Genomic DNA, 13,934 nt, shown 5'->3' with positions numbered 1-13,934 from the left:
CCCCCCGTCTTTTTTTTTTTTTCCTCTACCTTTACCACTGGTTTTTTGATTACACAAAGCAACTTGGGAGCAGAAACCCAGGTTGGCAACCGTGCGCTCAGCGGGCTGTAAATCATTCCTGGTTCATTCACAGCAGAAGTCTTCCTCGAAGGGCTCACCTCCAAACGACACCCGAACGCCCGGAGGTGAACCAAAAGCCAGCTTAAGGCGAGAGGGGCTTTGTGCTGGGAAGCACCGCACCGGAGAAAAATGTTCTCCTGGGATGGGGATACCAGCTGGATTCTGGGGGAAGCCGCTGGGGCTGCAGCCCCGGGCAGGCAAGCAGCACTTCAGCCTGCTTCTGCTCTCAAACCTCCCCCTCACCTGCTCAAGTGACCAGCTCTCCCATGCCTCAGTTTCCCCAGCCATCAAATTGGGCAAGAGCAAAAAAAAAAAATCTGGCTTGCCTCCATGAAACACTGATATTTCACGAGATTAAAGAAGTGCATGAGTGTTTGATGAAGGAGTAACAACATTGCCACCTGCTAAAACAAAATGCCCGTCTGCCATGCATTCAGATGAGTGCTCTTCACGCTACCATGGGAGCAGTCTTGGAAAAAAAACCAACCGCAGTCTTTTTTCCCTAACCTCCTCACCTGCAGCTTCTGGTCCATGTGTGCCTTTTTTTGGGACGAGATCTTCTGCTATATGTGAGAAGTTATGATGGGACCACCCTGCTTAGACCCTCACCATCCTTCTGCTTTTGGCCCCTCTCATCCCATTTACAGGTTTCCTTTCAATCTCTTCTGCAGAAGTGTTTCTTGCCTCCCGGTAAGCTGAAATGGGGAAGTTGCCCATGAAATACACCCAGAAATCTCAATAAAAAGGAAGTGCATTAAAGCCAGATCAGAAGGATGTGCTTGCCCTCCACCCCACTGTCTCTTCATTTCAAGACACTTTTTTTTTTCTGCAGATATTTACTAAGCATCCCCTAGGTGATCAGGAACAACAAAAAACCACTAAACACAGACGCTGATGCTGGCCTCGGTCTGTGGGCTTCTCAGATGTTGTCACACTGCATTTTTTTCTTTCTAAATTTGGTGAGAAGATGCAAGAGATCCACCACAAAAGGTCTCTGTTGCTCAAAAAGAGCCTGTCCCAGCACTGCAAGTACTTACAGGAGTAATTAGGTTTAAGCATGTGAACACTCCTGTTGACTTCACCGCAATTGCCCAGAGAGTTGAAATGAAGTATGCACCTACAGGGTTTTCTTTCTGGAGAGAATCGGTCCAAACCTGCCAGTGAGTCCCGTGGTCCGAGCACGCCAAGGATGCAAGACGGAGGAGCCCCAGCAGGCAGAGATACAGCTAGCAGCCATGGGCCAGCAACAACTGGGGGCTTGAATTAAATCACAGCAGCACTCTTATTTCAGGCAGAGATGCCAGACGATCCTCAGGGAGCTGAGGAGGGGCAGGGAGGAATGCAGCTGCTGTCACCGGGAGAAGGCAGGAGCTTGCTGGGTGCAGGAAAGGCAAGAGGCGATGGCACACCACTACCTACTGGAGGCGAGATGCTCTGTGTAAAGAGGCAGGGGGAGAATCGGTTGATTCCCCCAGCAAGAGAGCCTTGCCTTGACACCAGTTTGTCTTCTGGAGGATGCCAGCATGAGCTCCTCCTCTTGTAAGCGCTTGGCTGACTTCCACCCCAAGCCCAGGACTGACTGCCTCTCAGAGATGGGGGCCTTCAATGAACAGAGTGGATAAAAGCCCTGCTGGGTGATGAAATCCAGGACCAGAGAGAGGTCACAACATTAGCTCTAAGGTGCTAAGACTGTTTGGAAACACCAGAAGTGAAGCACTGAGGAAAGGACTCCCTACACCGCAACAGGCTGAGCTCTGCGTTGTTTCCGCAGAGAGAAATTCCCAGTATTGAACTCCGCCTGGAAAATCCTCCTGCCTTCACAAGGCAGCTGTGCTACTCAACCTTGGGGGAAGGTTTCCTGCCCTTCTCCCTGGCTTTCGTCTTAAAGACAGAGAGCAGATACAACAAGAGAACTTATCCTTCCTCCAGCATCAGCAGGGTCCTGCAGGACCACAGAGAGGGGAGAGCAGAGCAGGACCCTCTTTCTAAACTCACAGCTTGCAAGGAGGAGGGAACTGTGCACCCTCAGTGACACACTGGCAGAGTCACTATCCCCTTCTCTGTGGGGTGGGAAGTGTTTAAACCCGCTATTCAAAAGCACAACATCTGGGCTTAAGGGACCACGGAGAAAGAGCGGTGCAGGAGAAATCCCACACCATCACTCCACTGGACAGAGGCGCCTTCTGTCCCCTCTCCTCCCTTGCTTGCTGCCAAGCCCAGGTGCATCAGTCTGACTCATACCAAGTATCCAAGAGCCGTAAGGTCAGCATCAGTCCCACAGCTGCTTGTATCCTTTCACAGAAACAAATCTCCTGGTCCCACCAGGAAACGGGTAGGAGTACAGCGGACACAGGAAGAAAAACAAAGAATTAATTCATCTGTTATTTTTTTGGCACAGTTTAAGCTAGAAGAACCACCATAAAGCCCTGCAGCAAAACCGCACCCTGCTACAGGAGCAGGGATGCCCGGAGCACCCAAAACATGCTGCGGGGCACCAGAGAGCTTCCCAGAGCTCTTCTCAGCAGCAGGGGAAGCAGAGAAGGTGAGATGCTGGGAGGGGGTGAGCCTGGCTCCATCGCTGTGGGAAGGAGGGCGGGAGTCCCAGAGAGATAGGGCTGCACCAGTTCCCGTTAATTACACAATCACTCTGCTATGTAGGACTAGTTGCAAAATCAGTTGGTCTAAGAAAAAAAAAAAGAAAGAAAAAGAAAAAGACTGTAGTCCTGCTAGCAAAGAAATGCAGCCCAAGCAATTTTCTCCCAATATTGCTGGGATGCAAAGCACTGTCAGCGTAAACCCCAACATACAGTCGCTTCAAGGGCCAGTCCTTTATAGGTGCCATCAGCTGCCAGCATGGTTCCCAGAGGTCCAAGCCTGTATGCCAGTGGTGGGATCCCACCCAGAGAAGATGTTCTTGCAGGAACAGCCTCACCTCTTCAGCAAGGACTAAGGAGCCCTATCTCAGCTGAAGACCCTGTGCTTCTACCAGCAGCCCTCTTAGGATGATAGAGTAGATGGGGGTCTCTGTTTTGCCTTTTAATGATGCTACTCTCTGCTATCTCAAACCTCTCTCCCTATCCCAACACCTCCCTAACCTCTATTCACCATGCTTGTGCAATCCCCACTTTGAAACCAGCCTGGCAGACATCAGCACTTGCCCAGCCCCCTGGGAGCCTCAGTTCAGTGAGAGTGGCACACCAATTTGTACATCAGCTGCGTAGATGGTGTGGCTTACACATTAGCCTGATGGATAGGGTTTGCCCATCTCACCTTCATCCCTAATTCCCAGTTAGCTCAGTCCGTCTTACTCTGCCAGCACTCACTTTTCGGCAGCCAAATACAGAGGCCGAAACAGGCAGCCAGAGATAATCGCAAGGAAACAGGGTGTCTAGCAGCCAAAAGCAGCACGTTGTCTCCTTCACACCAGAACATCTCGTTACAAGCTCCAGAAGCGCGATATTGGGAGAGCAGGGCATCTCATCTGTGCAATTAGCTCAGGGTGCAGGGGAGGGAGTCCAGTCCCAACGCTGCTCCCCGGCAAGCCTTCCTCTGCCCTGACCATGAGTCAGGAGAGGATGTTCCCGAGCCAACGCGTGACCCCATGGGTGTTCAGGGAGGGGGTGCTGTAGGCGGGAGCTGTCTTGGCTCAGCTTTTGCCTGGCCCACGCGGTCAGAGGAGCGCCATGAAGAACGTGTAATTGTGGGCTGGGTCCAAAGAGTCAACAAACACCATGTCATAGTAAGTCTGAAGTACTTGGCTTGAGATCAATGACAACTTTCTTCCTATGACATCCAAAGAGGCAGAAATGAGAGGGAGAGGAAGCCAGGTCTAGGCGCATCCCTCTTCCTCTACCCCACTGCTACCCCTCACCCTCATGCAGAACAGAGGAGGGACCCTCCCTGTGGGACACTTAATGGGTACATCCATAAATCTAAAATCCCAGGAGTTGCTTCACCTTCCAGTGAGAGGGGAGAGGCAAGCTTACAAGCCTTGTAAGAGAAGATGCTTTTGCTCCAGGGGCAGCACAAACGAGGACAAAGGATGAGGGAACAGAGAGAGAAGGAACCAAAAGGAACATGTGAAAGCTGGATTTAAAAAAGGAAGCAAAGAGAGATGGTGTAAGCATTAACCGGGCAGCCCGGCATGGTTAAAAAGATCAGATCCCCTGTCGCACTAGGTGCTGTGCAAACAGGGAGAGATCCCCCCTGAGCCACTGCGGCGAGCTGCCACCCGGGTTTTATAGACCAGGGCCAAAGTGACTCAGCCAAGCCCTGGAGGAGTGCAGCTGGTCCAGCATGTAGAGCCAGCACGGTTACTGCAGCGAGCACCATATCTATATATTAGGTTAAATCAACAAAGCCATTGGGAAAGAGACAGGAAGACAAAACAATGGCTGCAGATAAGACACTCCCAGCCCACACAGGAGGGTCATTACAGGACAAGAGGAGAACCATCGGCCCTGAGGAGACTGGCTCCATCTCTTTGGGATCCCTCTTCACCACAGGGCCAAGAAGCAGGACAAAGGACTCCAGCCAGGATGAATAAGCCATAGGCAACTGCTGCCAAGAGGTTGCACCCCCACCAGCAGACACTGTAGGAAATGCCTAAAAAAGGCCTCCTTACAGCATCACATTGCCTTGTCACTAGTCTTTGCTCACTGAGGTTTGGAAAGCTGCTGAATGAATTTGAACGTTGAATGTCCATTTATAATAAATGGAGGGGCTTTTGCTTTGGCTAGGTGGATTAGATGGACACTGGGCAGCTGAAGACACCTTCAGACATCTCCCATGTTTAGCAACCTATAAGGGCGGCACCGCCTTGTTTCACCAAGTGGCATCTGTGTGATGTGTTTAAGCATCACTCAAAGCCGAGCAACACATTTAGTTGATAGGTTTGTAGGATGGTACTGGTGTGTGAGTACTGCCCTGTGCCCAAGCCATGCTGCTCAGCTGACCAGCACAGCGCAGATTTCAAGAAGTGAAATACAGCTTCTGCCCGATATAAACTTATTACCTCAGCTGCAGCTGGCTTCAAGGCTCTGATGTAGCACTGCATTGTGCAACACAAGCGGTTTTAGCAACCATTAATCCCTGCCTCACGCTGCTGGGCTGATTACTCCAGCTGGGGTCAGGGTAGACTAATGGATAAAAAGGAACCCGCAAACATCATCTGACGATTCCTGCTTCCAAGCTATACACTCACTTCAAGCTGCACCTTGTCCTGGGGAAAGGCACCTAACTTCAGCTTGGCAATATCCACCCGTGCCTCCCTCATCAAGCTGGGCAAAAGATGTGAGCTGTTATGAAAGGGCAGGCAAAAGTATCTTCATGTATCCAAAAAGCCTGAAGACCAACCCATGTCGCTGTCAAGAGGGAGGACAATCACTAATGCTCCAAAGTAAGGCCCGATGAAAAGTTAAGATGAGTCTTTCTGCACAAGGGGTGGCTAAGGCTTTATGCAGGAAGATGGCAACTGGAGTGGAGAAGCAGCAGAAGAGACAAATGCCAGCCCAAGGAAGGAAAAGCCCCACCAAAACAGGGGTGCACAGCCTGGATATCACATTAGTCTCTCCTTGAGGGCAGCTCAGTTCAGACACACTGCTGTCAGCTCCTGTTACGTGAAGATGAGTGACAACTGCAAGGAGGCGCTTATTTTAAGAGGAAGTAATTATTGCCACCAATTTTGGGGGGGGAGAACTTTGCCCATCCCAAATGGCTGAGAGTCGTGATTATTTGGGGTCTGTCAAACCCTGAACTATTGTTGATGCTAATGGCTCCGGAGCAAGCTTTCACTGGAAAGGAAACTGCTTTTGCAGCAGAAAGTCACATGCATGCACAAGCACAGAAGAGGAGATCATATTTTCCAAACTGTCTGGCAAGGGCTTGATAAAAGGCATTGCACATACTGTCTATTTAGCTGCAGCAAGCAACAGATACCTAGAGCTGGGAGAGAGGCTTCTTGGTAATGCAGAATTAATCCCTAGCAAAGGATCTATTTTCAAAACGAGCGTGTAAGCGAAAGAAGCGAAGACCTCCAGCCGATGCAAACTGGCACAGCTTTATGGCAGACAGCGTGATGATGCTGATGTACACCAGCAAAAGCATTTGGGCTTACACATCTGTGCAATAGCAAGAGAAATCCAAATAAACTGAGCTCCAAATAAACTGTCTTGCACATCTCAGACCAGTCGCTCCCAGGTGGCTCCCAGTTTTCAGACCTCTGGGTGCAAGTCACCAATCAAGCTAATAATAGAAGCCCACTGACTGCCATTTCCATTCATTCATAAATCCAGCTGGGTTTGCTCACAGATTTTCCTCTTTACCTATGTATTCCCTGGAGAGTTATCAGACAGCAGGCTGGTATGAACCACCACTGGAGCAGGTGACAGGGTGAACCCAAGTAGCTCCTGGGTTTAACAGTCACCCAATATGCCTCAAGCTGGGGCTATCAGTACCAGCTCTGCTGCCAGCCCCAGCACCCCGTCCCAGGAGTGACTTGTGTAAAGCAGCAAATAACAGAAGCTGTTTTGTCCTGCGTTGCTGCAAATTCTCCTACAGAGGATGGGTGCTGCCAGCCTCCCTGCTCAGGCATTGCACAAGTAGCGGTGGAGCCCCCAGAAAGCTGCTGCAGACCTGCCCATGAGAAAGACAACTCCAAGTGCCGAAACCTGGGATTAAGACACTCCAGCGGCTGCCTCACACATCTGGTGTGTGTTAGGAGGGATACACTGGCAAGGAAAACACACACAGGCTCCAAGCGGGGCTAGTTAACCCACTCATGACTGAGCCGGTGTGGAGGACCCAGACAGCCTGAGGACTGCGAGATACCTGGCCAAGCCTCAGGAGAGCTCGGCTCAAATCTCAGCAGTGGACTGTGCTTCCTAGGTGATAGTGGGAAATCAGGGAGCAATTCAGATGCTTAAACAAAGGTGTCAAGTGCCACTGAGGATGCCTTGGGCTACCTAAGATACCTGCCAAGGCCTGGCAGATGTCACATGGGTCCAATAGGATACCACCTCTTCTGGGTACCCAATCCATAGTGGGCAAGTTCTATGGGTAGGGCATCTCTTCCAAAACATCTCAACCTCAGTCATCTGGACTTGTAGTAGAGATAACCTGTCCTCTTTGCCCTGAGGCAGTAGGCCTTTGGGATAGCCACAGAGCACCCACCCCCACGACACCCTGACCTTGGTTGGGCACTGTAGGTGCTGCTCTAGTTCTGATCATACTGCAGTCGTGCTGTGCAGGACAGCTGACTTCCCAGCATGCACAGCACCTCCTAGGACATATTTTTGACCCATATACCAGATGACCATGATCCAGAGCAAAACCTGGGTAAAGAGGCCCCTGAGTCCCTATCATACACATACACCTGTCTTCCTTTAATTGAAGGAAGGTAATTGAGGAGGTACATCCTCAAGGTTTCTCCTTACAAAGGGCTTGAGGAGAACAGAGCCATGCCACGAGAAGCCATTCCTCATGCATTTGGCTTCAAAGAATGCCAAAGCACCTCCTCAGCGAGCCCAAAGACTCAGTCTGTTGAGGAGCTTGTTGGACTCATGTTAAGGGAACAGGAACTGCAACTACCGGAGGTCAAAGCTCCTGCACAAGCTGCATGTTGCCTTGGGCAGAGCAGAGCTCTCCTTCCTCTGTGCTGGGTGAGAGGGCACTGTCTTTCCCAGACAGGTTTGCGTAGCTGGGCTGCATGTGGAGGATGAAGTAAGAGCAGCAAATCCTTGCGGTGTTTCCTCTGAGCCCCTGAGGACCACAGCAGGTTTGCACTGTCAGTCAGAGGCAGATTACAGCCCCAGGAGCCTGGCAGCCACCAATCCCCCCTGGAGCCTGGGCAACAACTTTCTTAGGGCCAGGACTCTCACTCCCCGCAAAGAAAAAGCTGTTCCCAACAAAAACACAGCACCAACAAGGCCTCAGAGAACCTCCCAGCCAGGTGGTCTGCCTAGATGCAAGTCAGTGTCCCAGCAGAGGCAGCAGCCAGGCTGGATGAGTGCCTGGCTGGGAGTAAGCCCAGCTCTGGAGAGAGCACCGAGGCAGCAAGGAGCCCGCTCAGCTGCCACACAGACCCCCACAGTCACAGGGGTGATGGATGTGAAGGGGGGATGCAGGCATAGCATCGGCTAGGGCTGGGTTAGAGAGGTCAGAGCAGAGGGGCCCAGTATCCCCAGGGCATGCCAAGGTTAACCACTTCACTGCCATGGAGCCAGCTGTGATACCTCCTACCTTTCCAGATACTGCTAGAAAAAGAGCTTTCAGATTTTGGGAAAGGCCTGAAACACCCTGAAGCAGCACGCTGTACAGCTGTCCAGGGAGGATGCCCAGACCAGGAGGGTGGAAAAAACTCCCTCTTTCCTCCCCCAACACACCTTGCACATCTCTAGGCTTCACTCAGCCGTGCCCATGGAGCAGCACTCATCCTGTTTCAGCTGCAGCAAACCTGGGAAAGCCCATGAGTGTTAACCCCCATGGGCAGCACAGCTGCGAATAGACCCTGAGCTGTCCCTACTCTCCATCCCAAGGCCAGGACACCACCCTGTCCACCTATGTGAAATCATATCCCCTGGCAGCAGCTCTCCCTTGGGGACATTTCCACCCTGGGGGATGCCCACCCGCTCCATGCAAGTGGTAAAGCCCTGCCATACCTCAAAACTCTGCCTGGACATCTCTGCTTTCCTCGTTGCTGCAGATTTATTGGTGTTGTCAGACAAATCAGGCCAAGCAGAGCTCGCCCCCTCGTGGGGTGCAGCCAGGAGATAGCTCCCCGCCCCCCCCCAACCAGAGGGGTTGTGTGCCCCAAGGGTGCGGGCTGGGCTTGTGCCTCTGCCCCCCTTCCTCCAGAGGAGCAGGAGCCCCAGCACCACCTCAGCCAGCAAAAGGACTTTTTCACCCCACTCCAGCAATGCTGGTCTGACAAAACCTCCTCTTAGCAGCCCCCAGGATGGTCCCTGGGACGGCCAGCCCAGCCTTCCTCACAGCCAGGTCTCTCCAAAATCCAGGGGCAAAGGGATTCCCACAGGCTTCAGAGCCAGGCTTTACCTCACGAATTTTAAAACAGCCAGCAGAGCCTCTTCTGTAATTTAAAAGAAGTAAAATTCAAATAAAGGCTGCTGGGCAATCCCCTACTTTGACACACAAGTCCAAACCGGTAGCTTTACATTGCAAATCAATTGCAAATTAAGCTTAGAGGCAAGGCAAGGTAAGCCAGGCTTTTTTTTTTTTTTTTTTTTTTTTTTTTTTTTTTTTTTTTTTTTTTTGCAAGGAGAAAGGGGCAGTGAAGGCACCTGATACCTCCCTATAATTAGATATAGTTCCTTATCCCTAATGCCGCTGCCAGGGCACCTACATCCAATTTGGAAATGCTAAAGTATTGCCCAGCTTCATTAAATTATCCATCTGGTCCTCCCCTGTTCATTTCCCTACTATTTTTCCACTTTAATGAGCCCAGCTGGGTCAAACTGTAACCAGTTACTGCTGAACAGGGATCAGCCATCCCTCCATCCCTCCCTCCCCCAAGGAATCTGGTGTGCCGAGGGGGTCCAAAGTCTCTCCATGTATCAGTTTTCCCAGACAACCTCCTTCCAACCACGGGTATACTTAGCAACAGCAGTCATCCTAGCAAGGGCCCTCGAGACTCCTCTAAGGATCTGGGGAATTCAAGACAGCTGGGGATACACATGACAAAGAAAAGCCTGGGGCTTGCTAGCACAGCCGAGCCTCTCCCCAGGAGGTGACCATACATGGGCTGCCAAGAGCTCCCTGCAGCTCATGGGGTGGGAAGCCCCAGAAGGAAGGAGATGGGGGAATTTGGGACAAACCGATCTCTCATCTCAGACCCTGTAGGCAAGAGAAACCTGCCTTGTGAGCCATACTTCCACTCAGGTGCAAATATCCTGCAGAGCACAACCCAAGCCATAGGGATGTGCACAGCCGTGGGCAGAGCAACTAAGGTCAGGGGTTGCCTGAAGCCTCCAGAGCTCTATGGAGAGTGCTCTGAATGACAGACCCAATACACATTGGATTATCCAGCCCTTGTGTAAGACAGGCTTCTCCCACAGCCTCCCACCATCAAGGCAGGAGGGTTGGCTCCCTCATCCTGCACCGTGTTGTCCCATCAGGACAGGACAACCCAAGCAGCCACCTCCCCAGAGCCCACCCCAGCTTCTCACTTCTTTTGGGTAGGCTTCACATCAGGCTTACGCCACGGTGGTTTCCTATATATCAATTTCAGTTTATGGAAGAGAGCATAACACCAGTGTGGTTTGGGTGGTGTTACACTGGCATCAGCAAGACTTTGCCAGCATGTCCCCATTTGTATGGAGGAACAGAGTAAGCTCTGTCCAAATTAGGATTTCTAGGGCATTTCCTAATGCAAGCTCCTCTTCTGTATACACTGGGCACAGTTAAATACATAAGGTTCATTGTTTAAGTAAACCCAGCACCTTTTTCCTCCCCATATCTCCTCACTGTGCTTTTACACCAGGGAGCCTTGGGATTCCCTTTCCTGGCAGCTCCATCACAAGACTCACTGCTCACATCTCCAGCATGCCTTAAGCTATGTTAGGAGCACTGTCCTGACTCTATCCATACACAGGTCAGCTTGAAAAGAGCTTTGTCCTCAAGGAGAGGAGATCAGAGAGCTGAGCTAGCCACAGGGTGAGAAAAGGTAGCCCCAAACAGCAAGCAAACGCTTCCTTCCTCCATTTTGGGAGTGGAAATCACCAAAGCCTAGCAAGGTTTTAAATAGCGCAAGTAAAAGGAGGAGAAATTTAGTGCTGCACATGAAACTATTACACAAGCTGGGAGGGAAAGTAATTCTCCATATTTTAAAAACAAAAAGGAAGTTACTTTTGCCCACTACTTCTTTTTGATCATTTTTTTTCATTCAAATTCCAAAATGCAGCCAGGGAGGAAGGGTTGTGCCACCCTGCCATCAGTATTCATATACAAAATTTTTAAACATGTTTCTAAAGGCTGTAAGTGTTGAGGTGGTACAGAACAGATCTCTCCACACAGCCTCTTATTTAGCTGAAACTCCAGCGGATAAGAGGGAATGGAACAAGCTGACCCAGCCTCACCAGCAGCCCCCACCACCCTGGCTGTGCCAATGTACCTATGGCCACCGCAGCAAGAGGGGAGCGGGAAGGCTCAGTTGCCTTGGGCCACCCCCAGAATCCACTCCTTGCTCCTCCAAGGTGAGCTGAGCCTGTGGCTGAGGCACGGCCAGGCTGGAGCAATGCTGGGAATCCCATAGACCACACTGAGAAACTCCTGCACTCCCCCAGCAGCCAAGGCACCCTCTTTGTTTCAGCAGAGAGTCATGCACAGAGCCTTCCAGCACCTTTTGAAGCTTCCAGTCAAGTCTTCAGCCAAGGCTAATTGCTGTCAGGTGTCAGCCAAAACACTAACTACAACCATTAGTGACAGAAGATGACACACCTTTCTCCTCTCCTTGTCACTCAAGGGTGTTGGGGTTTTTTTTTCCTATCAACATGAAGGGTGCTGGCTTTCAAAAGCCTTGGGGAGAAATGCTAATGCAAGCTTTGAAGCTGGAGGTGAAAAATCAGGCAACCCCCCAAGCTGCCTGGATGCTCAGCCTGAATCCAGTCCAAATCTGAGTACTTCTTAGTGACATACCTCAGCCAAGCTTATCTCCGTCTGCCACCACCACAGACAGATGTGGTCTCTGCTGTCTCTGCTACTGGTCTGTCTCCTTCTAACCCCCATGGAAAGCTGTCCATGTTGGAGCAAACAGACCCCAAATTTTACAATCTCTGCTGATAGAAAAACAAAGCAGAGCAGAGGCACGGGGAGATGTATAACCTTACAGCAACCAGCTTGAAACGTTGCCAAGTTAATTCAGTTAGAGGCATAGGGGACTCAGCAAGAAATCAAATGTGCACAGCGATGGTTGCAAGGAGAGGAGACAGCTGATCTCCACCCACTGGTCTTAAAGATGGGGCTGATTTCAACTGCGGAGCAGGTCCAGCTTGCCAGACCCCTTGCTGAGCTTGCCTGCTGCTGGAGCTGTGGTTCCCCACTTGATCAAACCCCCTTCCAAAGGCTTTGAAGTTCAAAGGCGATGAGACCTTTAGGAAGTCTAAGTCTCTCCCTAGCTGGAGGAGCTTGTCAAAAGCCTGCCAGAGCATCTGATCCATTTCAGCCTCATGGGTCATTGTCCTTTTGGCCACGCATCCTCCTTTCCCACCATCACCCCTCCCAGTTTCCCAGCCTCCCAGTTTTCTGGGACTGGAAGGCAACCGTGGCATTGGGGTACCCAGTCCCCAGGCCTCACCTCTCGCTCTCCCCAGGTGATTCATCTCCCACTTGGTTGACACCTTCGGCACCCTCCTGGCACCCCTCTGAGTCTGACATCTTCTCCCCTGGTTGGCACGATGGCCGCACAGACAGCTCCGTTCACAAGCGTGTCGCCACTGTTTCACTTTTCCTGTGCTCGGCAGAAGTGAGCTGTGCCGGAAACTTCACGGGCTGAGGGTTTGGGGGGATGGGAGAGGCGCAGAGGGAAGGCAAATCTGGGGTTTTTTTTTTCTTTGTTTTTTAAAACCACAACTTTAAGGTTTCACCTCTGCTGGCAGCTCAAGATTGGAGAGTGCTGGACTAACCCAAAGGGAAAGTGGGGAACATGGACATCCCCACCGTGGCAGGGAGAGTGGTGACCCACCGTTCCCCCAGCTGCCCAAGCCACTTATGGGACAGCCAGCATCTCTAAATCGCAGCACCCTGACAGTGCACTGGGTAGCAGGGTGCTGCCCCAGGAGCTGCCGATGTTGTCCTGACTTTGCATCTCTCAAAGCCCACTGGAGCCAAAGGGTCTGTTTCTGCCCTGCAGCCATCACCCCTCACCTCCCTTCCCAGCTCTGCTCCTTCCCCATGGCTTCCTGCTGTTGCCCACATGGCTGGAGGTTCTGCAACACTTCCTGGGGCTTGGAGTCTTATCTCTTTGTCTCTTCGCCACCAGTGAAGGACATGGCCAGGAGCTGGTGGTACAGCCCGGTGGGAGGATGCCAGGAGAGCATGGTGGCATGGCCTCACCCTTTCTTCCCCGCAATGAGGGGGATGACCCTCCCCAGCTTCAGGCAGAAACCAACAACAGAGAGGTCCCATATCCCCATCCCCACAGCACAGCCCCCGCCAAAGCCTCCTCGTCCCCACCAGGAACCCCACAGTGGGGGCAGACCCTGCTGGCATCATGGCACGGGTCAGGGTCCAGCACCCCAGGCAGGCGACACCCGCCTCTCCCACCAAAGCTTTATTTACACCGCTGCTGCCAGGACGCAGCTCTTCGCAAAACCAGAGAGAAACAGCACCCAGTGGGTGCCCTTGAACCCAGGGGGTCGGCGGGGACAGGAGGGAGTGGAGGACGGGTGTGGAGAGGCAGGTGCTTAGGACTCGCCAGCCTCAAACATCTTCTTCCTGCCCTCCATGCCAGACTTCTCCTCGATGTTCTTCCTCCAGTCACCGACATCACGGAGGTCCTTCTCCTGGAGGAGGGATGGGTGTGTGGGTGCAAGCAGTGCCCTGGGGGGCAAGAACCCACCTAGGTGGGACCCTTCACCCGTCCACCCACGAAAAACCCCATGTCAGCTACAGGAACCCAATTTCACTCATGGCGTACATCTTTTTGGGCTGCACCCTCCTTTTTCAATACCATGGGTGCCAGAGGAGGCAATATGGAGCAGGAAGAACATTACAGAGAAAGGCTCACCCTCAACCCTGTCTATCACACCGGGAGGCGTGAGCTCCAAAAACCAGGGGCCAACTCCTGTATGGGCACAGGGGAG

General features: G+C 51.9%; 2 protein-coding genes across 2 annotated transcripts in view; both read right to left on the bottom strand.

Moving 5' to 3' along the window:
* LSP1 (lymphocyte-specific protein 1) overlaps positions 1-12,507 on the bottom strand; it is a 40,375-nt gene extending 27,868 nt beyond the window's left edge. The window contains exon 1 of the mRNA XM_009891989.1: positions 12,428-12,507. Within this exon, the coding sequence (XP_009890291.1) occupies positions 12,428-12,507 (80 nt within the window). The remainder of the gene's footprint in view (positions 1-12,427) is intronic.
* Positions 12,508-13,466: 959 nt separating this feature from the next.
* TNNI2 (troponin I type 2 (skeletal, fast)) overlaps positions 13,467-13,934 on the bottom strand; it is a 1,857-nt gene continuing 1,389 nt past the window's right edge. The window contains exon 5 of the mRNA XM_009892029.1: positions 13,467-13,639. Coding sequence (XP_009890331.1) covers positions 13,536-13,639 — 104 coding nt within the window. The 3' untranslated portion in view covers positions 13,467-13,535. The remainder of the gene's footprint in view (positions 13,640-13,934) is intronic.

This window comes from Charadrius vociferus, unplaced genomic scaffold, assembly GCF_000708025.1.
Source record: "Charadrius vociferus isolate BGI_N301 unplaced genomic scaffold, ASM70802v2 scaffold179, whole genome shotgun sequence".
Classification (NCBI taxonomy): domain Eukaryota; kingdom Metazoa; phylum Chordata; class Aves; order Charadriiformes; family Charadriidae; genus Charadrius; species Charadrius vociferus.
This window is presented reverse-complemented; position numbering and strand designations above follow the sequence as displayed.